Source organism: Euleptes europaea, chromosome 1 (assembly GCF_029931775.1).
Source record: "Euleptes europaea isolate rEulEur1 chromosome 1, rEulEur1.hap1, whole genome shotgun sequence".
Taxonomy (NCBI): domain Eukaryota; kingdom Metazoa; phylum Chordata; class Lepidosauria; order Squamata; family Sphaerodactylidae; genus Euleptes; species Euleptes europaea.
This window is the reverse complement of record NC_079312.1, coordinates 91,927,356-91,954,710: the sequence shown is the minus strand read 5'-3', so window position 1 is coordinate 91,954,710 and position 27,355 is coordinate 91,927,356. Positions and strand designations below refer to the sequence as shown.

Below are 27,355 nucleotides of genomic sequence, written 5' to 3'. Positions count from 1 at the left end.
GGAATCACATTGCTGACAAATGGCCATCTAGTCTCTGCTTAAAAACCTCCAAAGAAGGAGAGCCCACCACCTCCCGAGGAAGCCTGTTCCACTGAGGAACCGCTCTGTTAGTAAGTTCTTCCTAATGTTTAGCCGAAAACGCTTTTGATTTAATTTCAATCCATTGGTTCTGGTACAACCTTCTGGGGCAACAGAAAACAACTCCACGTCATCCTCTACATGACAGACCTTCAAGTACTTGAAGATGGTTATCACATCACCTCTCAGCCGTCTCCTTTCCAGGCTAAACATACTGAGCTCCTTCAACCTTTCCTCATAGGACTTGGTCTTCAGACCCCTCACCATCTTCATTGCTCTCCTCTGGACACGTTCCAGCTTGCCTACATCCTTCTTAAATTGTGAGGCCCAAAACTGAACACAGTACTGTAGGCGAGGTCAAACCAGAGCAGAGTAAAGCAATATCACTTCACGTGATCTGGACGCTATACATTTGTTGATACAGCTCAAAATCACATTTGCCTTTTTACCTACCACATCACACTGCTCACACTGCTGACTCATGTTCAGTGTATGGTAAGATAAAAAGGAAGGTCACGGTGTGGTTTTTTGAGACTGTGGGAGCAATGACATGTTTGAATGCTGTAAGGAAGGACTTAGAGAGTAGTAGAATATTGTTGTAAAAGAGAATGAAGGTCACGGAAGATGGCAAATAGAAGCTGGGAAGAGATAGCATAAAAATGAGAGTATAGTTTGTTTTGTCAATAGGATAATCAAATGAGATGAAAGAAAGAGGAAAAGAAATGAATGAGTGCAGGAAGAAGAATATCTCAGAAGAGGTTCAAGATGGTGGAGGGAGAGAAATCAGATATTCAGCTTTATCGCTGAAGAAGGCAAAGTCTTGAGTATGGAGAAGGTGGGGAGAGGAGTTGGAGTAGGCCTTAGTAGAGCATCAAAGGTGGAGAGAGAAAAGGTGGGGGGGGGCTTTTTAAAAGGGGGAATAGTGGGAGCAGTTGTCCTGGGCCTCACACAAATAAAGGGCCAGACCAGCATTAAGAGAACAATATCCGAAATGATCAGATTCTTTCCCCTCCAGAGCAGTCACACTAGTAAGTGAAAATGTAAACCCAGATCCAAAAAAATTCAGTACTTTCAGTTGGTTCCACAATCACTAGGGTATTAATGCTAGTGAAGAGATTTGCTCTTACTTTCTTGTTAGACTGAAAGATTTAAAGCATACCACAGCTGGATCCAGTAATCCATCAGTGCAAGTAGTTGACGGAAATTTCCCTTAACCCCCCCACCTCCACACCATTCTTTCTGACCCTGAGAAAGTTGACTCCTGGAATGGCAGGATCTGAAGGGATGAATAGCCCTATAGTTACAGGGATGTTCAGAGGAGGGAAAGGGGGCAAAATTGCTCCACCTTCCCACTTTTGTCCACAGAGCTGCTGTGATGGAAGAGGCAGAAGGGGGGTGACTTTGCCCCCTTCACTTTCTTCAGCACAGCCCCTCAACCCACATGGCTATTATAAGTCCATGAGGGTCCTGCGACTCTGGAGATCAACTTTCTTGAGGTCAGAAAGTTCAGCTGGGGAGAGAGGAAAAAGGGAAAGATGTGCATTCCTTGTACCCATGGATCTCTGGATCTAACCCACAGCCTAAGGCCTTTCTGAACCTCCCCATTCCCCATTTGTCTGATAACCTGGCTGAAAGGAATAAGCAATTCCAGCCTTTACCAGCAAAGAATACTTACTAGCTCAGAACAAGTTTCTGATAAATAGTGTTGTCAGCTTTTTTCCAAGTCACATTATTTTGACTTCTAAAAACTACTACAAATGGGTGCATCTCATTTGACAGAGTACTACATTTTGTGAATCAAACTGCATTTTTTCTTTAAAAGATGTAGAAGAAGAGTTGGTTTTTATATGCTGACTTTCTCTACCACTTAAGGCAGAATCAAACCGGCTTACAATCTCCTTCCCTTCCCCACAACAGACAACTTGTGAGGTAGGTGGGGCTTAAAAAGTTCAGAGAGAAGGTCACCCAGCTGGCTGCATGTGTAGGAGTGGGGAAACCAACCAGCTGCTCATGTGGAGGAATGGGGAATCGAACCCGCTTAGCTTCCAAGACCTGAAGAGATCAGGCTAGCCTGAACCATCCAGTTGACATCCATTACTCCAGTATACATCCATTAATTTCAATGGACAGACTAGAGTAACTTAGTTTAGGATTGCACTGATAGTATTGCTTAGCCTGATAAGTGACAGATGAGGAGAAAATGACCCATTTGTAATGGATAAACTCAGCCGAAGTTTAGGTAGACCCTAACTGAAAGGGATCTGAGCAAGGCCTCCATGTGTTCTCTAAAATATAAGGAATCTACACTGAGAAGGGTTTGTTTAACACGGTCCAGGTGTGTTTATCTCATGTATGAATGATGGCTCCTATGCATCACTAAGCATTTTTAAATCTGGCAAAGAAATTCCTGCCCTGCATTCTGTATCACTCCCCTGCCTTTGCCCTAAGAGGCTTACCTCTTATTCCTTATATTGCACCTTATATTTTTCCCTGTTAATATTTACTTGAGCATAATCTGCATAATCTGCAACACAAAAAAACTCCACTGAAGAACAACAATGTTAAGCTGCAGCACTAAAACCATTGGTTGTGTATAGTTCCTCAGTTTAGTTTTTTACTTGGAAAATGGGGGCAAACAAAGATAATACGAGAAGTGGAAAGGACGAGGGAGACACAGAGGGGAATGGGGACAAAATGCCCCTTTCTGCCTCTTTCTTCAGTATAGCTGCACTCTGCTTTCTGATCTGCCTAGCTATGAATCCATGCAAGTCTCACAACCCCAAGAATAAACTTTCTTGGATCAGAAAGGACTGCTGGAGGGGACACACGGGAAAGATCTGCAATCCTTGTGTCTGCAGGATCCAAGCCTACTTTGCACAGTACTAGAAGGGTTGCTAGCATGAGAGCCAGTGTGGTGCAGTGGTTAAGAGCGGTGGAGAACCAGGTTTCATTCCCTACTCCACCACATGAAGCCTGCTGGGTGACCTTGGGTCAGTCACAGTTCTCTCAGAACTTTCTCAGCCCATGCAGAGGCAGGCAGTGGCAAACCACCTCTGAACATCTCTTACCTTGAAAACCCTACGGGGGTCACCATAAGTCCGATGTGACTTGACGGCACTTTACACAGGGGCCAGAGGAAGTCTGTGTGAGGAGGCAGAACAACTTGTTTGACTGGAAAAGGAGAGACATGCAGAAGAAGCAAGCAGCCATTGCTGAAGATGGTGAGTGCAGGATCTCTTTTGCCCTGGGGATCTGTGGGGTTGCCTTGTAGGAGAACATCTATTCCTCTCCCCATCGCCTTCTGTCTGTGTATCTGTGAATAAAGCAAAATGCAGCTGTTTCCTCCCAAGGGAACCAACCCATGTAAGCTTGGAACTTGTCACTGCTCAGAGATATGGGGAACACTTGTTTTTTTGGCAGGGCTTATGCATCTTTAACAGTTATATCAGAAGCAGCCTTTCAATAACTTAATATGCAAAAATGAGGACAGCATCAGTAATCTAATTTCTACCTGTTATGCCTCTGTACAAGGCACACATTAACCTGCTTTATACTGAATAATACCCTTGGTCTATCCAAGTCAGTATTGCCTACTCAGACCAGCAGTGGCTCTGCAGGGTCTCAGGCAGGGGCCTTTCCCATCGCCTACTTGCCTCATCCCTTTAACTGGAGATGCCGGGGATTGAAAAGGATCTTGGGGTCTTAGTAGACCAAACACTGAACATGAGTCAGCAGTGTGATGCTGTAACTAAAAAGGCAAATGCAGTCTTGGGCTGCATCAACAGATGTATAGTGTCCAGATCACGCGAAGTGATGGTATCGCTTTACTCTGCTCTGGTTAGACCTCAACTAGTGTACTGTGTTCAGTTTTGGGCACCACGATTTAAGAAAGATGTAGACAAGCTGGAACGTGTCCAGAGAAGGACAACAAAGATGGTGAGGGGTCTGGAGACCAAGTCCTATGAGGAAAGGTTGAAGGAGCTGGGTATGTTTAGCCTGAAGAGGAGAAGACTGAGAGGGGATATGATAACCATGTTCAAGTACTTGAAGGGCTGTCATATAGAAGAGGGTGCCGAGTTGTTTTCTGTTGCTCAAGAAGGTCAGACCAGAACCAACGGGTTGAAATTAAATCAAAAGAGTTTCCGCCTAGACATTAGGAAGAATTTTCTAACAGTTAGAGCGGTTCCTCAGTGGAACAGGCTTCCTCGGGAGGTGGTAAGCTCTCCTTCCCTGGAGGTTTTTAAGAAGAGGTTAGATGGCCATCTGTCAGCAATGCTGATTCTGTGACCTTAGGCAGGTGATGAGAGGGAGGGCATCTTGGCCATCTTCTGGTCACTAGGGGTGTGGAGGGGGGAGGTAGTTGTGAATTTCCTGCATTGTGCAGGGGGTTGGTCTTGATGGCCCTGGTGGTCCCTTCCAACTCTATGATTCTATGAACCTGGGACCTGCATGCAAAGTAGATGCTCTGCCACTGAGCCACGCAAAGAGTCCAAACAACTTTTTTACTATTTGTATTAACCTGTGGGTACAGCGTAACACTAAGGGTTTTAATGGTAAATTGTGTTGCGCTGGTCTATGACTGTTTTTAATAAAGATTGAAATTGAGACCACTGAGCCACAGCCCCGACCCTGTCTGGAAGGCACAGTCCACCACCAGAGAAAACGGTGGCAACCTTCACGGAAAGTTCTCTAGAAATGACAAAGGACTGATGCTAACAGCTTATCACACCAGCACACACACTTTGCATCGCCTATGTCGCATCTGAGCATTACTTGGCAGTCTGCACTTGGGCTGAGAGCCTCACCATAACTTCACCGAGGTAGGCCCTGTAGACTGAACACGGAGGCGAGGAGACTTGCCCAAGGCCACGCGACCAGCCGCAGCAGGCCGCAAGTGTCCGAGCTTGAATCTCTTCTTCCTGCCATGTAAACGGAACCTTCTCATGGGGAGGGGGGTGGGCAGGGGGGGCAGGCTGCCCAGACAGAAAGTCAGGAGGGACCAGCTTCAGACAACCCAACAGAACTTTTTTCAGGACGTACTAAAAACTAGGAACAGCGCTTGCCCATAGACAATGCATAACTGCCCATAGGGAATGCATGCTTACCCATTGGGAATAGTGGAAACCACGCTTGCCAATAGGGAACAGAGACCACACTTGCCAATAGGGAATACTGGTGTCATTGTTCCCTATTGGCAAGCAGTGGGGTCATTATTCCCTATTGGCAAACGTGGTTTCCACTATTCCCAATGGGTAATAGAAAAGAGCAAGAGTCCAGTAGCACCTTAAAGACTAACAAAAATATTTTCTGTAGTAGAAAAGAGCAGTAGCACCTTAAAGACTAACAAAAATATTTTCTGGTAGGGTAGGAGCTTTCGTGAGCCACAGATCACTTCTAACTGCCCATAGAGAATGCCTGAATCTGAAGAAGTGAGCTGCGGCTCCCGAAAGCTCCTACCCTGCCAGAAAATATTCTTGTGAGTCTTGCAGGTGCTCCTGGACCCTTGCCCTTTTCTACTACTGCGGACAGACTAACACGGCGACCCACTGTGAAAAATATTTCCTGGCAGGGTCTGAGCTTTCGAGAGCCACAGCTCACTTCTTCAGATACAGCTAGAATGTGACTCCATCGGTCTTTAAGTGGAGGAGAGTGAATTCAGACAAGCGGATGGAGTCACATTCTAGCTGTATCCGAAGAAGAGAGCTGCGGCTCCCGAAAGCTCCTACCCTGCCAGGAAATATTCTTGTGAGTCTTGAAGGTGCTCCTGGACCCTTGCCCTTTTCTACTGCTCCAGACAGACTAACCCGGCGACCCACTGTGAGTTGTCCCAATGGGTAAGCATGCATTCTCTATGTGTTGTCTATGGGCAAGCGCTGTTCCTAGGTTTAGTACGTCCCACTTTTTTCTCTCTCTCTCTCTCTCGGGATCTCCGGCCGGCTTCGCCTGGCAGCCCGGCGGGACGGGGGCTGAGCAGGCCGCCCCGCCCCGGAGCGCCGCCCCCTGGCGCCCTGATTTAACGGCGCGTCCCCCCTTGGCCAGGGGCTCCTTCGTCCGCGCCGCCGCCGCCGGCCTCGCTCTCCCGCAGCCCTCGAGATGCGCGCGGGGCTGCTGCTGCTGCTCCCGGTCGCCCTGGCCGCCTGGGTCACCGTCGCCGGGGCGGCCAGGTCGCCCTACCAGCAGATCCTGCACCACAGCCGGATCCGGGGCAGGCATCAAGGGTAAGCGTGGGAGGGGAGGTCGCTCTGATCTTGGAGCCCAGCGGCCCCCGCTTGCGTTTTGGCAGCGCGGCCCGTTGACGCCTTGGGTCTGCCGCTCCCTAGATGCCCACTTGCCCCATCCGGATTCGCAGAAACTCTGCAGGGGGGCTGATGAGAATGGGGATGGGGGAAATGGGCATCTAGAGAGCGGCAGATCCAAGGCCGAACTTCCCTTGCATGTGTGACCTCAGTTGTTGCGGGGGGGGGGGCGGGGGGAGGATGCTTCCCAAGTTTTCCTAGAAACGGAAACGAAGCCGAAGCCTCTAGGCTGGAGTTTCTCGAAGGCAGCGCTCCTTCTGTGCAACTGGACCAGAAAGGAATCGAGATTGCTCCTTTGTGAAGTTTGCACTTAGCCCTGCAGGCTTATCCCGCGGAAAGGTGGGTTTCACCATTTATTCATGGAAGGTTTTGCACTGGGTTTGCCACTCTTTAGATGCACTTTTCCCCCATCCATATTCTCAAAACTCAACAATAAGCCTCCATGCAGAGTTTTGAGAATTCAGATGGGGAAAACGTGCATCTATAGAGTGGCAAATTCAATGCAAAACCTTCCATGAATAAATGGCCTTTGAAAGTTGCCTTGCTGGCCTGCAAGTGCATGGCTGCTTTCATGGGTATGGAATGGGGGAGGAAAAGTTTGTTTTTTAAAGGAAAAATAGTCCGTGCAGTGTGGGTAGACTGCAGTTTCCATGTGGCTTGCCTCGGAAACAAGTGAGGAAACTGCTTGGCCTGGGGGCTATAAAGATGAGGAGTCCTGCTGAAAAGGTGAGCTGCATCTCCCCTGTTCCTAGATCTCAAAAGAATAGTCTTTGAAGTTAAGAAAATTAAGGTTTCTTATGCGGTGTGAGAAGTTTTCAAGTTATGCAGAACTCTTCCTGCCAAAGAAAAGCTCTGCACAATAAGTACATTTGCCATGGATGAGACAGTATTTAAAACCAGAAAATAAAATTCAAAAACACTTGCGCTGATATTTAAACAGAACTTTGTTGAGGTTAATGTGCAGACTTTTAAAAAATGAATTTACCTTCAAGTTGTTTTGGATGCTAGATGGTGGTGAGATGACTGGGAGCAAATCAGCAAAATCCCAATGGAACTTCTAACCAACATTTGGTGGTGGAAAGTGCCATCAAGTCACAGTCAACTTACAGCAACCCTGTAAGGTTTTCAAGGCAAGGGATAAACAGGGTTGGTTTGTCATTGCCTGCCATTTTGTAGCAACCCTGGGCTTCCTTGGTGGTCTCCCATCCAAATACTAACTGGGACTCATCCTGTGTAGCTTCTGAGATCTGATAATATCAGATATGATGTCAGGGCAACCAACATTTGCTTGACATTAAAAGGGCCAAACTCAGTGTTTCTGAGAGTGTCTGAATTGTGGTTCCCTTCCTAAGTGGACTGTACCTTTTGGAGATCCTCATCCCAGTGCTACTTATTTGTTGGGATGAGGCATTGGGAGCCTTATGGGGAGAGACAGTTCTTCAGACATGTGGGCTCTAAGTAATGAAGGTCTTAAACGATCATCCCTAAGTAACAGCCCACACAGTATCAAGCGGTTCTCATGTACTCCCAAGATGCAGAGGGGGTTTGCCATTTGCCTTCCTCTGGAGAGTCTTCCTTGGCGGTCTCCCTTCCAAGCACTGACCCCCCCTCTTGAACCTAATGTAGTACCATTAATGCCAACCAGGACTATTTTGTATCTATGTACATATGACAGCAAAAGAACCAACTAGAGGAGGGCATCTTATACTTTCCAATCTTGCTGACTTTTCAGCTCCTGTGCTGTAGAGGACAAGAGCGCTTTTGATATTCTTAGGGCTAATATGATTTGCTATTTAAATATGAGTTATTTGTCTCTTTTGTGTCTAAAGCCTTCTGGAACTTCAATGTCCTGCATGTATCAGTTTGATTTAGTTTGTTTAAATGTGTAATTCACTTTCCTTGACATCCTTTAACTTAAGAGCATGTTCTGCAGCAGCAAGCATTGGGCTCAGATTTCAAATGAATTAAAGGCCCAGTTTACACATGACTAAGGCTGCAATCCTGAAGGGAGGGAGCTGAAGCTCGTTAGGAGCTGGCATGATTCCATGCCAGCGTAGGTGCCACCATGCCGATGTGGGGGCACACACGCCAATGCCAAGGAGCTCCATCACCGGTGCTGCTACACCGGCAGCGAAATCCCAGAAATGGGAGCCTGCGCTGGCATGGGGCGAGGCATTCCTGGGGGCAGAGCTGGGGCGGTACTTGGACGGGAGACCACCATTCTTCACACAAAACGTCCCCTCTAATACCCACCGAATGTTCCATGCAATACAATGCAGTAGTTTTGAGAGATAACAATTGCCTGAAATTCAAGAGTAAGCTTCATTTTTAAGTGGTGATTCAAATGGAAAGCCAGTGTGGTGTAGTGGTTAGAATGTCAGACTAAGATCTGGGAGACCCAGGTTCGAATGCCCACTCTACCAAGGAAGGGTACTGGGTAACCTTGGGGCAATCACATACTCACGGTGTACCCTACCTCATAGGTTTGTCAGCCTACCCTAGCTCATAGGCTTCCCTATTCCCCCCCCCCTTCTGTATTATTTGCTGGAATCCATCTGAGGGAGTGGCCTGCCTGTCTACTCGGTCAAGTTGGTTGAATTGGAACACCACCTTGAGACTTGCCTTGTTTGAGCTAAAATGTTATTTTATTGTTTTAAATTTTTATGTCTGATATACATTTTAAATGATGTGACCTGGCCTCTGCCGGGGAGTGCGGGCAAGAAATCAAACAAACAAACAAACAAACAGAGGATAACAATGTGGAGAAGAGAATGATGTAAGCTGCTTTGGGTCTTCATTGGGGAGAAAGTTGGAATATAAACAAAGTAAAGAAATAAATGAAGACTTCCCACATCCAAACCTAACACTGAAGCCATTGTACTACAGTGGAATCCCTGAGTGATTTGTCTGGCTACTTTTGCTGCCCCCCCCCCCCCCGCTCTTTTCCACTCTCATGCAACTTGGGAATTTCTTCCTTCTGCTGCTGTTCTGTGGAATTGTCAAGTGTGTGAATATCCAGTATGCAGGCGGGACTGATCTCACCCCTTCAGCCCTAGTGCTGTGCTATCGTACCCGTATCTGAGAGACACCCATTCCATCAGTCCAGCCCATATGGGTGCTTATTCTCTCTCTGCCTCTCTCCACCCCTCTCTCGCGCGCATACACACAGGTTCACAGAGTGTTGTGGAATTGCACCACAGGAAATTGTCTCTCCCCCATTAACCGGTGTGTGAGATCATTAGATAGAGTGCTGAGTTATATAAACCATTCATCTAACCCAATATGGCAGTTACATACAGGAAATCTTAAAACAGTTGGGTGGTGTTTTTTTGTGCATCTGTGTGCAGTGTGCACAGCATCACTGGTATATGGTATAAAAGCATTCTTATACTAATGAAGAGTTTAGCATCTCAAGCCTTAGACCAGGCAACTAGTCTAGAAATGTATGATTGTTTACATTTTGCAACTCTCTGAAATGTGTAGGTTCTCTTTGATTGTTTTTGTACAACTAATCCTTTTGTTTTGTACTTGCTGATTATTTAAGTAGGAACCAAATTTTATTCCTAAATTGTAACTTCCAGTGACTAATGGAAATCTTTACACAGTTGTAACTGAAGCTTTTAAAGTTATTGTTATTGTTACTGGGGGGAAGAAGAGGTCAAGATTTTGCATGCATTTAGGGAAGTCTTTGAAAAACCTGGCTTGGTAAAGAGGAAGCTATGCCACATTCCAGTTCAGTTTATAATGGCTATTTTATATTCTGATCTCCTGGAAAGTTAAACTGCAGGAATAAAAGGATTCCTTCTTTATAAACACAGTGGTTCTTTTCAGACTTATTATTGACAAGGCATCTTTAAACATCGTGGCACGAATGGGAAACTTACAATGTCTTTCCCCCCTTTCCTTCATCTGTAGTCCCAATGTCTGCGCTGTGCTGAAGCTTATTGGAACAAACAGGAAGTACTTGCCAAACTGCAAACTGTGGTACCAGAGGAAAATCTGCGGCAAATCAACGTAAGTTCTTGAGGGGGTTAAGAAAAGGACTATGGTATGAAGGTAGATGATGACTTGTGGGAGGGGGAGGAGGGGTTACAGCATCTGCTTGACCACCCAGCCAAACATGGCGTCTCAGTTTGTGCAGTCCCGGGCAGAGCACAAAAACAAGATGATGATCAAGCTCTTGGTGGCTCCCGATGAGAGCTGGCTGAAGGGCATCAGAACTTATTCAAAGACAAGCTATTGGTACTTCACAGTTTTCAGAGATCTAGCACTGGAAAAAACTTTTGTGGCTGCTAAAGCCTAGTTTGGATTCACTTCTAACCTACGCAACTGTGTTTCCCCCCATTTCCTTGATGATGAGATGGCTCTGACTGTCCAGGCTCCCAAACCACAACCTGCACTCCATGCTCTTTGTCGCCCTTGTATACAAGTTGAGGAGAATATGTTTTGCATGATGTGCTGTTGACATCAGAACATGCCATGGTAATAACACGCAGCCCCACTAGCTACATTGGAGAAGTAGTCCTCAAGATACAGGCAGCTGCACTGTAAGATGTCCAAGGCATCTTCCTTAATGGTTCCATATTACCTTAAGCCACCTCACTCTTGGAACGGCAAGGATAGCAAGAATGGGAGATGCATGTGGCTGCGGTGAGAAAAAGGACAAATGGGAAATGTGAGAGTCGGGGGGGGGGATTCCCAGTTTGGGAGGCCAGGCACTTGCCAGCCAGCCTGTCCAGCTGCAGCTCCACAACAGCTACCTCCACCTGCATGGAGGTGGTTAAGCCAGTGTGGTGTAGTGGTTAAGAGCAGTGGTTTGGAGTGGTGGAGCCTGTCCTGGAGAACCGGGTTTGATTCCCCACTCCTCCACATGAGTGGCGGAGGCTAATCTGGTGAACTGGATTTGTTTCCCCACTCCTACACACGAAACCAGCTGGGTGACCTTGAGCAACTCACATTCTCTCAGCTTCACCTACCTCACAGGGTGTGTTGTGGGGAGGGGAAGGGAAGGTGATTATAAGCCGGTTTGATTCTTCCTTAAGTGGTAGAGAAAGTCGGCATATAAAAACCAACTCTTCTTCTGTGTGGCTCACGTGGTGGGGTCTACCGAGCATCCGCTCCCCCATCTCAAGTGGTGGGGTGGTGGCAGCAGCCGCTCCTGGCCCTTCTCCCCCACTTGACTCCCGCACCACTTTGGTGGCAGAGGAGTGGGGCTCCTTATGTGCTGCCATACCCACCTGAAGCACTGAGCGGGTAGGAGCAGCGACAGCGCCTGTTCTTCCTCCCCAACCGTCCTGCAGACTGAAACTTTGGTGGTAGCTCCCACTCCTCTTCTCTGCCTACCAGCCTGCAGAGGAAAGGTGACAGTGGCAGGGTTGTTGTTGGCAGCAGCGCCTAAGCTGGGACCCTAGGCATCTAAAATGAGAGAGTATGATGGGCCCAGAGTCACCCAGTGAGCTTCTGTGGCAGAGTGGGGATTCAAATCTGGTTTTCCTAGATCCTAATAACAACTACACCACACCGTCCATTGTTAGGTGGCTGCTATTGAAGAGTAGTGAGCAGCCAGACCTGGGTGAGTCCTGGAACTCGCATGATATCAAGTTGCCCAGTGATTGCTGCTGGGCCTATTGCTGCTGAGTCCTCCTCAAAGGCCAAAACAGCCATGCCTCTTCCCCACCTTTTACTGACAGAAACTGAGGTTTGAAGGCTGGCAACAGCCACTGAAGACATTCAGTGAAACAACACTTGCTGCTTCCATTATTTTTGGAGGGTTTTAACCCACCAATGTATGTTTTTTGTTAGATTTCAGATTTTTCTGAAAATCTGTAGAGACGTTTCTCAGGTTTGTAGCCCAGTATGGCCCCAGTATATGGATTTAAATATCCACAGATTGTTGAGAATTTGATATATGATATTAAGGCAGGGGGTGTAATCTACCTCTTAGCTGAACATGAGTTTCCCCCAGATGCATAGTTTTTCTGAATAGTTTACAAGATCTCAATTTCTATAGAATCCTGGGCGAATCACAGTCTTATTTCTCAAGATTAGTCATTATCCACTCCCCTGGGGTATTCATTCATTAGTTTGTACTGTATAACATAGAGGTTACTCTTCTTGTATCAAATGCTTTGTTAGCTACATGTAATTTCAGCGCAGGAAAAATAATTTACATTCTGATATGTAAGGACATTGCCAGTGTTTATTTTGTCACGGCGACACATGTTTGTGTCGTAGATCGTACGCCAAATAATTGCCTTGTTATTTGACAACCTCATCAGCCGCCATGAGCGAGATTTACAAATCCAAATGAGGCCCATGCCTGCAGATGTGAGCGCTCAACGGACGTTGCATAAAGCATCCTATGTAAGCGGCCTAGACACGTAGTTTTGGAAGGGGTGGCCTGCACCTAATTAAGAATGTGTACATGTTTGGCTGACTGCCAGTCTTGAGCTGAAGTCTGCTAGTCTTCTATGGAAGATGTAAACTCCTCAAGGTCATGGAAACTCCAAAGAAGTGAAATTTGGGGGACGAGACAGTCTCACAAATGTAAAAGAAAGACTCTAGACAGCTAACTTCATTTGAGCAATTTCTATGTTTGTAAGCAAAACAACTATAAATAAAGGTTTCTGTGTGATCGGAGGCAAACGCAGAAGCAGAAAGGGTAAACTTGTGTTAAGTGAACAAACATCTCTTCAGAACTAGTACGTATGTGTGTAAACTAGCAGCATTTTAATACTTGGCGTTATGTAGCGAAGAGGTCTGGCCTTGGATCGAGAAGACAGACCCAGTTTCAAATTCCTATTGAGCCATGAAGCTGACTAGGTAAGCTTGGGTCACTCGCTTTCTCTCCACCTGACCTAACTCACAGGGTTGTTCTGAGGATTATCTGATGTTTCTTGCCATGAGCTCACTAGAGAATAATATATTATCAGACAAGTGATAAAAATAGGATATACCTACCTTTTTGTGCATGTGTTGCCATGGAAAACCTGTTCCCCAAATTCTGCGGTCGGGTGCAGTAGGAAATCAGAGCACACTTCTTGCCCGGTATAAAACTACTGCAGACTCCTAGACACTGGGAAGATTAAGGCCCAAACTATCTTTGGCCTAATCTTAAGACGTGCAACAGAATGAGGTGGCAGAGTGGGCTTTAGACTGTAGGTATGGGAATCCCAGTTTTGAGTGGTCTTTCACTGGAAAAAAAGCCTCTCTGCAAATGGAAAACTAGCACAGAATGTAAAAGATTAGGTGGAAATCTTTCTTCCTGATGAGCTAATTTTTATTTGCAGTGAGTTGTTACATGGGGAAACACTAACGATCTGACCATATCTCCTCATTCAGCTACATGTGTTGACCAGGCCTTTGTGACCAAGGAATGTTAATAGTTTAGGGCCGAACATATGTGGATTGTAACACCCCAAAGTAAATGCCTCCTTATCACCCTAGGACAGCTAAATGCCTCTCATTTAAAAAGTGCATTAGGCTACTACAATGTGATGTGTGCATGAGGCTGCACTTAAAAGAATGTCTGGAAGCTACAATTGATGCAGAGTGCTGTGGCCAGAATTGTGGCTGGAGTGGGTGATAGGGACCGTATCAGTCCAATCTTGTTCCACCTACCTTGGCTCCCAGTTTCCTTCTAAGCCCAATTCAAGGTACTGGCCTTGACCTTTAAAGACTTATGCCTTAAGGACCACCTACTCACATATGAACGTACCCAACCACTGGTATCTTTGGAGGCTCTGCTTTGAGCATCCTGGACATCTGAGGCTTAGACTAAGGTTGTGCACCTTTTTGTCCTGGTATTTTTTTGGGTTTAATAATCCTGGAAATTTTTGAAAAACCTGAAAAGCTGAATACAATAGATCTGGCTTTTCCAGAAAATCAAAAATTTTCGGGCTTATAAAACCCAACCCCCAAAAATATATAGCACACAGCTGAAAAATACATGGCACACCTGCGGAGCCCAGTGTTCAGTTCTGTGCTGCTGAGGCATTCAGAGCCCCGCTGCCTGCGGCCTGATTTCTACGTGGAGGTCGGAGCCAGAAGACAGTGGAGCTCCAGCCCAGCACTTAGTTCACAATCATGGAGGCTGCGGTGTGTGTGTTTGTGTGTGTGTGTGTGTGTGAGAGAGAGAGATGTAAGCACTGGGCTGTAGCCCAGCACTGAGATCCCACCCCTGCTGCCCCGGGTTTTTTTTCTGGTTCGGCTTTAACTGAATGCACACCCCTAGCTTAGACCCAAGAAAAGGCATTCTTGTTATGGTACCAAAATCATGGAATTCCCTCCCCGGGAAGATCCATCCGTCCCTTTCTGTCATTTCCATCCATCAGTGGGTAAAGACTTCTTTGTTTAGTCTGTCATTCCCTTGCTGATTCTCATTGACCTTTGCTCCCATTCATTTGTTTATGCGTATTGTTTAAGTGTTTCATATATTTAGATGTGTTTTAAATCTTCTTTTAGTATTTTTATTATTCACCACCTTGGACCCCCTACGTTAGTGGAAAGGCAGCTTAAAATGTTGTAGATAAATAAAAAATAGCGTTCACAAAGTGTCATTTATGCTTGCTCTGTAGAATCCATAAGCACCTTCTTCAGTGTACCTTACTTTTGAAGCTTTGTTCTGGTAACTCCACTTCTGCAAGAGGCTATTCGTACAGCTTCCCTTTAGTCACCAGCTCTTAGCCAGGCACAGGCTATTGTCTACAGGCCCATATTCCTTTGGTGGTGGCAGGATCGTCAGTCCAAGGCCAGATTCGAGTCCAGTAGCACTTTAAAGATCAACAAGATTTTTGGGGTTTTGGTCTCTAAGATGCTGCTTGACTCTAATCTAGCTATTCTACTGCAGATCAACATGGCTACCCTCCTGTAACTATTCCCAGGCCGGCGTCAGTAGGAAGTGACATGCTTCCGACAGTGACATTTAGAATGGGAGCCATTTTCTGGTCTCCATCTCTACGCGTCGTTAAAATTAGGCACTCCAGCTGGGAGGAGATGAGGGTTCTTTAGCTTCAGGTGCACATCAGACTAAAGTTTGCATTGCTCGATTCTCCCTCACTGACAGAGAACATTCATAGACAAGGTTGCCAATTTGCAGCTGGGAGCAGGAGACAAAGTAACTGTCTTCTCTGACTCTTCAGCCCTTTCCTACCTCTTGAAGTAATCAGGATTCCAGGTTTGCATAGAGCAGGTGTAGGATATGGTGGGTGATGGAAATTGTACAAAAGCTTTGGTTGCTGCATAAGGGGAATTAAAAGAAAGGCACAGTCATGGCGGCCTGTCAACCCTACTCATAAGCTATCTCTTATGTAGTTGGCAACTCAGTAACCAGGGAGAACTCCTGCTCTTGTTTCCCTGGCTCCTTATCCAATAATGAAAGAGATGTGAGTCAGGAGTCCCTGGCATTACCAAAGATTGCTGAGTATGCTTCAGTTTAGTTCAGGCTCTGATTCATTCCTCATATACATACACAAATCAGTGATTGGGAGCAGTTATGCAATGTGTTGTCCTGGGATAAGCGGGCTGTCCATGCCCTGGGGCGTCAGTTTGTTAACTATTGAGATGGAAATCCAAAGGGACAGAAGCTTTACACTTCATCAGTTTCAGTCCTGTTTCTTGTAGATGGGCTTTTTAAGATATGGATCCCTTTGTATTTTGCCAGGATACACTTTCCTTGATTAAAAGAGGACTGCGGTTTGTGACATATTTAAATATATAGAACTTTACAAAAGAAACTGCAGCTTGTTTTTATAGTTATAGAATGCTTCCATTTCTTTTCCCTTTCAATTCTTCTCTGCCATTTATCAAGCTCCCTGCAGCATCCGCCTGTCTTATGTGTTCTGTGATCTTGAGTCATCACCCAGAAAACATTAAGTTGTCTTATTTGGTGCGTGAGTTCAGTGAGATCCCCTTACCCTTCTTCAGGCTTGGGAGGAGGATGCGATCTCACCAGCATAAAAAAGCACTTGCTACTCGCCTGGTGGTAAACACTTTTGTGGACCCCAGTGCATGAAAGTTGTGTCAGTGCTGTAGTATCTTTTTCTTTGGTGGTTCATTCACTCGTTCAAGTTTTCAGTTGATACCATAATCCCCAAGCAGTGAAAATGCACGTGTAAAAGAGCCTTGTGTGTGACACTAGATAACTTTACTTAAGAGCCTGTTTGGCTAACAAGAACTGCAGCTGAGCTGTTTGTACAAGTTAAATATATTCAAACTGTACATGACATGCTTAGGAATGTACTATGGCTTACTGTATTCCACCACAGCTGATCAGGACAAATTGACACATGCATGCTCATTAGGCAATGACTTGCACAAGTAATACAGCCATTTGTGAGCAAATAGCACAGATATATATTTCATATTATGTAGCATAAGTGCATATGCAAAACAAGGACTTTATAAGTCATTTATGAGAGCAGTGAAATAAACTCTGGGCATTTTCCAATATATTCCTTTTTTTGTAGGGGAAAGAGAAGGTTGCTGTTACTTAAGGCCTCTTGTTCCATTCAAGCATGTAATCTAATTACCCTTTGATGTAAGAAAATATGTGGGTGTCCATTTCAAGCAGTTGGAGGGTGGGTCTCCTACCTAGGAGTCATTAACGCACACATTATTTTCCTTCATCGAACATATTTTTGATGAGGCATCTGGCTGAAAGGAAAGTTTATAACTAAGCTCTTTGTTGATATTAGTCATGCAATTATCTGCTTTGCAAGGACTTGTATAAATGTTATTGGGCCTTGTATTTAGATAAGGGTACTGTGACATGGTTAAATTATTTTAGGGCATGTTGACTTGGTTGTAATTTAGGGGATCAGACACATTGATTGAGTCTTTTCAGTTCCCACAGTCTCCATATGCAGAATGCTGCAGGGAAGACTGGTTCCTGCTTGTAGGAGCCAACTCAGAATATGCATTCTATAGGTGGCTTCCTATATTTATACAATACTTTGTATCTCACTCCAGCTAGCAGAGTTTTGAGCAGTTCTCAACTGTAAAGAGAAGAAAATCATACACAATAAAAATCATGTTAGATGCTGAAAACCATAACAACACCCAGAATGTTGACTGGAGTGGTTCATAGGGACCCTCTCATTCCAGTTTTGTTCCATCAACATTGACTCCGAGTTTGCTTCTGGGCCTCATTCAAGGTGCTGGTATTGACCTTTAAAGTCCTATATGGCTTGGGGCCAGCAGACCTGAAGGACTGCCTATCCCCATATGAACCTACCCATCAATTCCAGTTATCTTTGGAGGCCCTGCTTTGGGTGCTCCCACCATCTGAGAAAGGGCCTTCCTGGTCATAGCAACACAACTTTAGAACTCCCTCCCCATGGAGATTCATCTGTGTCCCTCTATCATTGTCTTCTGCCAGTGGGTGAAGACTTTTTTGTTTTGTTTGGCGTACCCCCAATAATGTTATTGGCCCTCCTCTCTTGTTGTGTTATCTGTGTTTATACATTTTATTGAATTGTTTCAATGTTTTATATATACTTTATTTTCGATGCTGCTTTAATGTCTCAAATGTTGAAATGTATTAATGTTGTTTACTGCCTTGGGAGCCCTATTTGTGTGGACAGACAGCATAGAAATGTTTTAAATAACCTGCAAGTCCTCGGGCCAGATACATAGGAGATTCTGGTCAGATCATCTGAGTGTTTAAGCTTTGCTATATAGCAAACACTGGAATGGGGAGGGAATGTAGAGTGGGACTGCGGCACTGGACAAGGGGCCCATGCCCCTTTTCTAGTTTTCAGTGATGTGTGTCTCCAGCCTGGATCCCTGAAAATCAGATACCTATTCTAGTTTCTTGTGTTACTGGAGGTGTTGGTTGGAGCAAGAAAATGCAGGCAAATATGGCTGGGACATTTACAAAACAACCCAGAATGTTCCTTGCTTGGGAAGTTGGGTGTCTATGGTGAGCCAGTCTATTTGTCTGATATACAGCTTTCATTTCCCTATTTCTTTAGTTCGGACAGTTTGTCATTATGGTAGGTCACCAGGTTCTCATTTTGCACTTGGAGACTTCCTGACTGGCTTGCTTGCCCACCACAGGATAGTTGCCTGTCCTTGGGTCAACCCCTGTAAGACCTGTAAAGCTCTCTTGCTGGATCCACTGGGGTGATCAGTCAACTAGTTTCACTGCTGTGCCGACAGGCTTCTTGCAAGCTGGCTGAAATTTTCTTACCCCTGACTTCCTCTTAATAGATTCTGCCAATGTCTTGAGTCTTGAGCACGTCTTATGTTCCAGTTCAGGTATAAAATAGGCCCAGGCAGCAGCTGGCAACAGGATTGCACATTTTTTCCTGTTTTGTGTGAATTCTGCCTGTGCTGAGTTTGATGTTGTGTGAGGTTGCCAGTTGAAATGAATGCTAGACCCATATAATGATAGTGAAAATGCATTCTGACCTTGTTCACCTACTTTGTGGTGGGGGAGATCACAGAAACCCCCTAATCTGTTGGGAAGCTGCTGCACTGAAGTAGAAGAAGACTAAGGTATATATGGGTTAATACAGACATAGCCCTCAAAAAGAACTGGCCATTCTTTTAGATAATCCACATTTTGGAGTACATGCTTTGATTGGACATAGAACTGGCATAGACATAGTAAGTTTGGCAAAGATGTGCATAAATTGGCATGCGAGAAATTGCAGCTAATGTGACCTCATGGAATTTTTAAAAGTATATTTGTGGAAGAAAACCCCTGTTGTGCTAATCATGTAACTTTCCATAGTTGGATGTTGCAGGAAGAAAAAGAAATCACATTTCCTGACATTTCTGTATACTTGTCTTCTTGGTTGTTTCCCCAAATCCCCCACCTATGGTTTAATGCCATAGAGCCCCTCCTTGAAAGCAGTCATTTTCTCCAGGGGGACAGATCTTTGTTATCTGGAGTTCAGCTGTAATTCTGGGGGATTTCCAGGTCCCACCTAGAGGTTGGCAACCCTAGGCCAGACAGCAACCTCTAGGTGACTTGATACCACTTGACTTGCATGACTTAACTAGGCCTAGCTGCTTGCTACTGTCCAACAGCAGCCACTCTATACCACATTGTTATAATGTGGTATAGCAGTTAAAGCTTCAGAGCTGTGTCTGCGAGACCCAGGTTCAAATCCCCATCCTGCTGTGGAATTTCACTGGGTGATTTTGAACCAGTCACTTACTTTCAGCCTAACCTGCCCCACATGGTTGTTGTGTGGATAAAAAGGTGGAGGGGAAAGTAATGTAAGCTGCTTTGGTTTCCACTGTGGAGAGGCTACCAGCGGGAGGGCGGGGGAGATGGAAAGCTTAAGACAAATGGGCAGTTAAAGACAGGTTTGCTGTTGGGTGGGAAGGAGATAGGATTGCCAACTCCAGGTTAGGAAATACTTGGAGATTTGAGGGGTGGAGCCTGGGGAAGCTGGGGTTTGAGGAGGGGAGGGACCTCAGAAGGGTATAATGCCATAGACTCCACCCTCCAAAGCAGCCATTTCCACCAGGAGAACTAGCGTTGCCAACCTCCAAATGAAGGCTGGAAATCACCCAGAATTACATCTGATCTCCAGGTGACAGAGATCAGTTCCCCTGGGAAAATGACTGATTTGGTGGACTCTATGACATTATACTCTGCTGGGGTTGCTTCCCTCCCCAGACCTCACTCCCCCAAGGCTTCATCCCCAAATCTTCAGGAATCTCCCAACCTGGAGCTGGCAGCCCTAAAGGTAACTGATCTCTGTAGTTGGGAGATCCACAGTGGTTCCGGGAGAGCTGCTGCCACCACTGCTGTTGTGCGGGGGCAGACGGATGGGACAGGAGACAAGTGAGAGGCCAGGAGGGTGATGTGGGGCACACAGAGAGAGTGATGGGGGTGGGAGGCAGTAAGAGAGAAAGTGACAAGCATGGAAGAGAGAGTAAGAAAAGGGGTGGCAGGAGGGAGAGAGAGTGAGAGACTGAGAGAAGTATGGGGTGGGGAGGAAGCAAAGGTGGGTTGAATGGGAAAGCTGCTCCTGCAAGTTTCTTGTGTGTCACCACTTGTGAAACTGAATGTCTGTTGTGTACAATGGAAGTCTTTGCTTGAGAGTGAACTGTAATTGTTTTATTTGTAGTTGAAATATGTTGTATCGACTGTTCTCACGGTTGCCTACATTGAGGAGGCTCTTACTGTAGCTGAATATGCCCTGCGTTTGTGCAGGGAATTTCGGGAAATATATTTTAAAGATGGTTTAGTTTATTCCTGGAGGAGAAGCTACGATTGCTTAGAAATTAATGATGAAGGCACCATTTGGGAAGATCACAAATACAGGCTTGCTGAGGTAATTTTTACAGGACCAAAAGCTGATAAACACTACAGTGGCAGCCAGGATGAATTCAGAAACCAGAAATTTGGTACTTAATAGACTGCATATCAGGCTGGGAAAGGAGGCAGGAACCATGCCAAGAGCAGGGGCACGGAGCCAGAGGTGATAAGAACTTGGCCCTTCTGGCATGGAAATCATCATTCCTTCGACATAGACTGTGATTGTATTTGGCCTAGCTTGGAATACCAATGCAGAAAAGAGCTCTACTGAGCTGAAAGCACAGTATAAAGTACAAGAAATTCTGAGAGCCATGTCCTCCATAACTAGAGCTGGAGCCCTTTAGCTGATCTAAGAGATCTTCCTAGGTTATGTTGAGGTAAGAGAGCCAGGGATGACCAAGTAGGCCATTGTGATTTCCAGGTAATAGTCTGAGGGTTTGCAGTGGATTCTGCCATATAAACTGGCATTCAATTACTGTGAGGGTCCACCTAGTTCAAAGAGATTCATAAATAAAGCACATATGTATGCAAGTATAGCATGTGCAAAAATCAGTATAGTTACATATATGTACAGTCCAACATAGAGGCAACATTAGAGTGTGGACTGTCTTTTTTACACTTAGACAATAATTTTTTTGAAGGAACATAGAATCATAGCGTTGGAAGGGACCTCCAGGGTCATCTAGTCCAACCCCCTGCACAATGCAGGGAATTCACAACTACCTCCCCCCCCCCCATAACCCCAGTGACCTCTACTCCATGACCAGAAGATGCCCAAGATGCCCTCCCTCTCATCATCTGCGTACGGTCATAGAATCAGCATTGCTGACAGATGGCCATTTAACCTCTTCTTAAAAACCTCCGGGGAACAGAATTGGACTAAACTTTAGTGGCACTGTCAGAGGACACATTAAAAATAACTTGGTGGTGATGGGGCAGAGCCAACTCCAGGACCATCAGATGACCGCCCTTATGTTAGAAAGCAGTGATGTAGCAGGGCAGCAAAAAAACAAAAAAAAATCATTTATAGCCCTCTGCAGTACTACTTCACACCTATGGGCCTTGGGCACACCAACTTTAATACCACTACTGCTGCGCACTTTGAGAAAGGCATCCGCTGAAACTACATGGTGATATCGTAACAAATACTTCAGTTGTGAAATTCTTTCGATGTACAATTGAAACTGTAAATATTAACTGTGGCAAAAAAGACACAGATACCTTTGTCAGGGACCCATGGATGGCTGCAGTTGCCTGGGTTGACAAACTCAGGTGTTTGCCTCTGTGAAATGACCCTCAGAACCATATTGGCCAAAGCGATACCTTTACTGTTAAGCCTTGTGTTGGGAGCCTTTCTTCCCCCTGCAAGTTAATTTGCAGCCTGGTTTGCTTCCCTCACCCTCTGGTGGGTCTTCCCGGTAGGATTTGTTCCCAGAGGGTTTAGGCTTTGTGTAAATTAAGTTCCAGGCCTGTTAGTCAGAAAATCATTAACTTCCCATCTCTATAAATAAGCCTTTGAGAAACAACGTCATATGTTAAGAATTCTTTATTCTAAACTTTGGACTTGATTTTAATAATCTCTTTGAGCATTTATTCATGGAAGGTTTTGCCTTGGATTTGCCACTCTTTAGATGCACTTTTCCCCCATCCATATTCTCAAAACTCAACAATAAGCCGCCATGCAGAGTTTTGAGAATTCAGTTGGGGAAAATGTGCATCTATAGAGTGACAAATCCAATGCAAAACCTTCCATGAATAATGGAAGTTTGTGTTTAATTCCAGTTTTAAAACACAGTGCTGTCTAGACTTTGGGAGAGTGTATCTTTAGGGTGTGTGTGTGTGAGTGAAACACAAAAGACATGTAGGGCATACAACTGGGATTGGGGGAGGGCGTGAATGCACATTTCCTAATGAGACAAATAGGGTAGTGGAGATCAAAATGGGGGCCAGTGGGGTGTTGAAACTTCCAGGAGTCAAAGAAAGCAATTTGCTTTAGGCAAAGCTTTTCCCACGTGGAATATATAATGTCTAGACAATCGGTCTGGGTTTTTCTGTGTCGGTTTGCTTGGAAACTGTGACACAGAATTTATTTGCTTTTATAATGGAAGCACAGGTATGTTTTAGTCACTAACACTTAATTGCCTTGCTGAATTCTGTTTCAGCCTGCGGTGTTCCCACTAGTGATTTATAGGTCCAGATCATGACATATCAGACAGGCTGAATTATTCACTCCCCACCCCACCCTTTGTCTTTCTATCCTTGCAGCCCAGTTCTTGAATATATTTGTCTCTGAGGCAGTTCTACAAACCACCTCGGTGGTGTGTACACTGTCAGTCTTTGCAGTTTTGACACTGATGGTTATATAGCTTTTGGAAGCAGACAAACTATAATCTAGACATAAAACAACCCTGAGGAAACCATTGTTTTAATCGACTTGTTTTAAAAGGGGGCTGAGTAGACCCCAGAGTATTTTTTTAAAGAAACCTTGGAAGTTGCGTTGAACATGCCACCCGCAACCGAGAAAATCCCCAATGTTTTTTTAATACTTCCCCTTGGTAGTAAAGAACTGGAATAGCATTAGTGCCGGGGGGGGGGGGGGGATATAAGAAAAATAAGAAAATCCTTAAAAACATTTTTTACCCTGCATGTTAATTTCCTTTTGATACAATTGGGGGTAAAAATGGCCCTAGCACTCTCAGGTTATAGGCTGCAAATTTACAAAATTAAACATGGGGTGACATAAAACAAAGGGCAGCTGTCTTTATTGTGATTGAGAAATATGAGCAGTGTGGCATTATAGAAGATCAAAAACAGTTTTATCCATTTTTTCCTTGGGAAATTTCGACCTGATTTTTGTATTTATTAATAAGAAAATAGTTTTTCTGCTTTGTACAAAGATTTAATAGCACAAGGGGGGACTGTTGGGGGAAAGGCAGCTTATATAAATGTGCTAAATAAATAAAAGACAGAAAGAACAAACTGCTGGCTGTTAAATGTTATCAGACTGTTCATTAGTGCATAATTGACCAACTTTTTCTGTAAAGCTTTACAATATGTCTAATTGGAGTGGCAATTTGGTTTATTTCGCAGGGTTATGTTTACCACTTTATTTGCTTGACTGCTGATAGCATAAATGAGATCTTTGCTGTACTCATTAAAATAGGTACCAAAGGCAAATAAAACCACCTACACCTATGGATAAAGTCCTAGCGGGAGCTCTATTAATGTACATGAGCTAAAAGGATCTCTTGAGAGAATTATGGTTTCAGTTCTGGGACCTGAGGATAGAAAACATTAGCTTGCTTTGTTAAGATAATAAACATAATGGAATTACAGTGTTATCCAAACAGTGATTAAATATGGTGTGCAAGCCCAGGGGTTTCCAAAATAGCTTAATCTGATAACAAAACACGGCACTTGCAACTTCGTTCCCCGCAAAGTCAACACAAGGGACTGTTACTAGACAAGAGACTTGCAGCTAAACAAAGTACTTAAAGCTTCTAAAATATGGGAAGAGGCGATGAGTTGGCAGAGGCTTCTGGGGAATAGCCTGCCCTGCCAGTCAATTTGGTATTGAAATCTGACAGCTTGGAAGCAGACCAGAAATATAAACCAAACTATTAGGCCTGCCCTGACCTGGATAGCCCAGACTAGCCCAATCTTGTCAGATCTCAGCAGCTAATCAGGGTCAGCCCTGGTTAGTATTTGGATGGGAGACCACCAAGGAAGCCCAGGATCCCTATGCAGAGGCAGGCAATGGCAAACCATCTCTGAACATCTCCTGCCTTTAAACCTTACAGGCTCTGTATAAGTCAGCTGTGACTTTTTGCCACTTTCCACCACCATGATGACACTACAGCCCCCCATCAGCGTGTGGTGATGATCTGTGGCAATCACACGCATACTTAGGCTTCAGAGCACCATGTGCTTTCTTGACCTTGAGGGACTTGAGTGCCCTGTATAACTCCGTACCCGTATCCGTGGCTTTCAGAAAGAAATCTAAAGGATGACGAATAAGAAAATATACATGTTTGCTGATTTTGTCCAGTTCAGATTTCAGAATTGAAATTATGTTTAGGACTCAAACAGACAAGACTAATATTTGGTGTTTTGGCATGCACATATTTCCAGTTCACATTGCAAATGAGAGCCTGAGAACATCTGGATATAAGAGATCTGGCTTATGTGAAGCCAAAGCTTTTGTGATCATAGGCATCAACATAAGCTCCACCCAGTCCCAAATGCCCCCCAAATGCTTCTGGGGTTGCAGCAGGAAGTGGGAGATGAGACTGTCACACTTTGCAGGCAGAAATCCTTCTGTTGGTGGAAATGCTCTGGTGGATTCAAGCCAATTTCCAAGCTGAACATTTAGACACAGAATTACTAGGTTGAATGCCATCCTATGTTCAAAATCCCCTGCATGCAGAGAGCTAGCATCTCATGGAGAACCTAGTCCTCTACCTCACATGTTTGTTTCCGACGTGTAAGGAAGGCTATTTTTTTTTAATTCAAGCATTCAAACATGTGACCATTTACCTGCTATATCAAGGCATACAGCCCTGGGAGGGTGATACTCTACAATTTTTCTGATCGTGTTATGGTTAGTAGTTTCTGTTAATATTTTTGTGTCTTTTTTTCATTGCAGGGTGATTGCCTATGAGTGCTGTCCTGGGTATGAAGAAATTCCAGGGGAAAAAGGCTGTCCAGCTGGTAAATAAAATAGAGCAAAATAAAAGCTTATGCAAATTTGGAATGGTTGGTGGCAGGAGAAGGAGTTCTTAATCATTTCCTTAACTGCAGATTACCTTCTCCAAATTGCAGATTACCTTCTCCCTTTGGTTCCTGTCCTCCAACCTGTATAGAAGAAAAAAGGCTACCAGGAGGGGGCAGTTTGGACTTGGGGTGGACAAGTGAAGCTTTTCTATTTTACTCTGCTTGAAGGCTGTTGTTGTGTAGTGGTTAGAGGAACAGACTAGGATCTAGGCTAACCATGTTCAAATCCCTCCCTCAACCATGAAAGCCTGCCAGGTGACCTTGGGCCCATCACAATCTGTCAGCCTTCACAAAGTGGTTGTTTTAAGGATTGAGGGGAGGATCGGGGGAATTATGTGAAACCTTGGTGTACCAGATCAAGTGAGATATATATTTAAATACATTTTTAAAAATTTCCTCAGCATAGGGTTGCCAGGTAGTGCCTAGCAACCAGTGCTAGGGGTGGTGGGGGCACAGCATTACAGGTAGTGCTGCCAGCTGCAGGTTGGGAAATTCCTAAAGATTTTGGGGGTGGAGCCTGAGGAGGGCAGGGTTTGGGGAGGGATTTCAATGCCATAGAGTCCAATTGCCAAAGTAGCCATTTTCTCCAGGGGAACTGATCTCTGTTGCCTGGAGATCAGTTGTAATAGTGGGAGATCTCCAGCTGCTACCTGGAGTTTGGCAACCCTAAAAGGAGAATTTTTTTTTTTTAAAAAAAACAGCCTCATGTTCATTCCAGAAGAATATACAGCAAGTGACAAAGGGTCGCACTAGTGATCACCATAAGTTCTGTGGTAAAACCATAGAGGTTCTAACAATTCTTAGAGCTATCCCAGAAGTTAGCTCTAGGAATCACTGGAAACTCTATGGTAAAAATATAACATTTGCAATTCCTAGAGCTACCCTTTCTCACTTCCTGCATAAGCTTCTGGTAAGTATGCAAGGCTATTTTATCCCTTAATTTTTCTTCTGCTACCACTTGGCATGAAATGACTGTTCAGATTTTTAAAAGGGTTTCAAATCTTTCCTTTCTATGTAATTGTGGTTTGACCCTAAAATTTCGTATTGGTGGTGGTAGCCATGACTGAGCTGATGGAGCTGGTGTTGCAGGCATCAAATCTTTTGGTGTTGGGGGACTTCAACAGACACTCCTTGTCTGGTCTGCTTCAGGACCTCAAAGCTACTATGGCAACCACGGGGCTGTATCAGGTTGTTTGGGGCCCCACACATGAGAAATGTTTTGTGTTGGATCTTATTTTCTGCACCAGTGTTGATCTGGGACTGATTTTATAATCCATGCCACTGTCAGATCATTACTTGCTGAAGATGAAGGTTGTGTTCCTTCCCCCTCTCCCCAAGGGCAGATTGGTTAAGATGGTCTGTCTCCAGAGGCGAATGAATCCTGTAGGATTTCTAATGGCTCTGGGGAGTTTTGAAAGCCTGGACAGTGATTCTGTAGAGGCCCTTGTATTGGTGCAGAGTGCTGGGTGCTATAGGAAGGGTTGTTCTTAGTGCCCTTTCCCTCCCTCGAGAAGGACTCAGACCCTGTGTTTTCCAATGGAGTTGGGGTTTATGAAGAGGTTGAGTAGATCACTATAGAGCCGTGTTGGCGAACCTGTGGCACGTGTGCCGACTCCGGCACACGGAGCCCTCTCTGTGGGCACGCGCAGGGGCCGGAGCCAGCTGGCAGCGCCCCCCCCCCGGCCATTCACTCACTCCGCCACCCAGGCAGGCAGGCAGGAGGAGGGACCTGACCGCTGCGCCGGCACCACAGGAGAAGAAGGGACCGCTATGGAGCCGCTGCCACCCTTGTGCACGGGGGACCTCTCCGGCGCGCCCTGCGCCTCTCCATCCAGAGCGGCCTCGGGGGAGCGACCGGGCAGCCCTGCTCGTCTTCTGCTGCCACCGCCGGGCTGCTGGGGCCTCTGGGCTGCCGGCTTCCCCACGCCAC

The 27,355-nt window shown here is 45.3% G+C and overlaps 1 protein-coding gene and 1 pseudogene across 1 annotated transcript in view; one reads left to right on the top strand and one right to left on the bottom strand.

Annotated features, from left to right (window-relative positions):
• LOC130475842 (40S ribosomal protein S9-like) overlaps positions 1–27,172 on the bottom strand; it is a 61,969-nt pseudogene extending 34,797 nt beyond the window's left edge.
• TGFBI (transforming growth factor beta induced) overlaps positions 6,172–27,355 on the top strand; it is a 52,004-nt gene continuing 30,820 nt past the window's right edge. The window contains exons 1-3 of the mRNA XM_056861397.1: positions 6,172–6,296; positions 10,290–10,388; positions 25,298–25,362. Coding sequence (XP_056717375.1) covers positions 6,172–6,296; positions 10,290–10,388; positions 25,298–25,362 — 289 coding nt within the window. The remainder of the gene's footprint in view (positions 6,297–10,289; positions 10,389–25,297; positions 25,363–27,355) is intronic.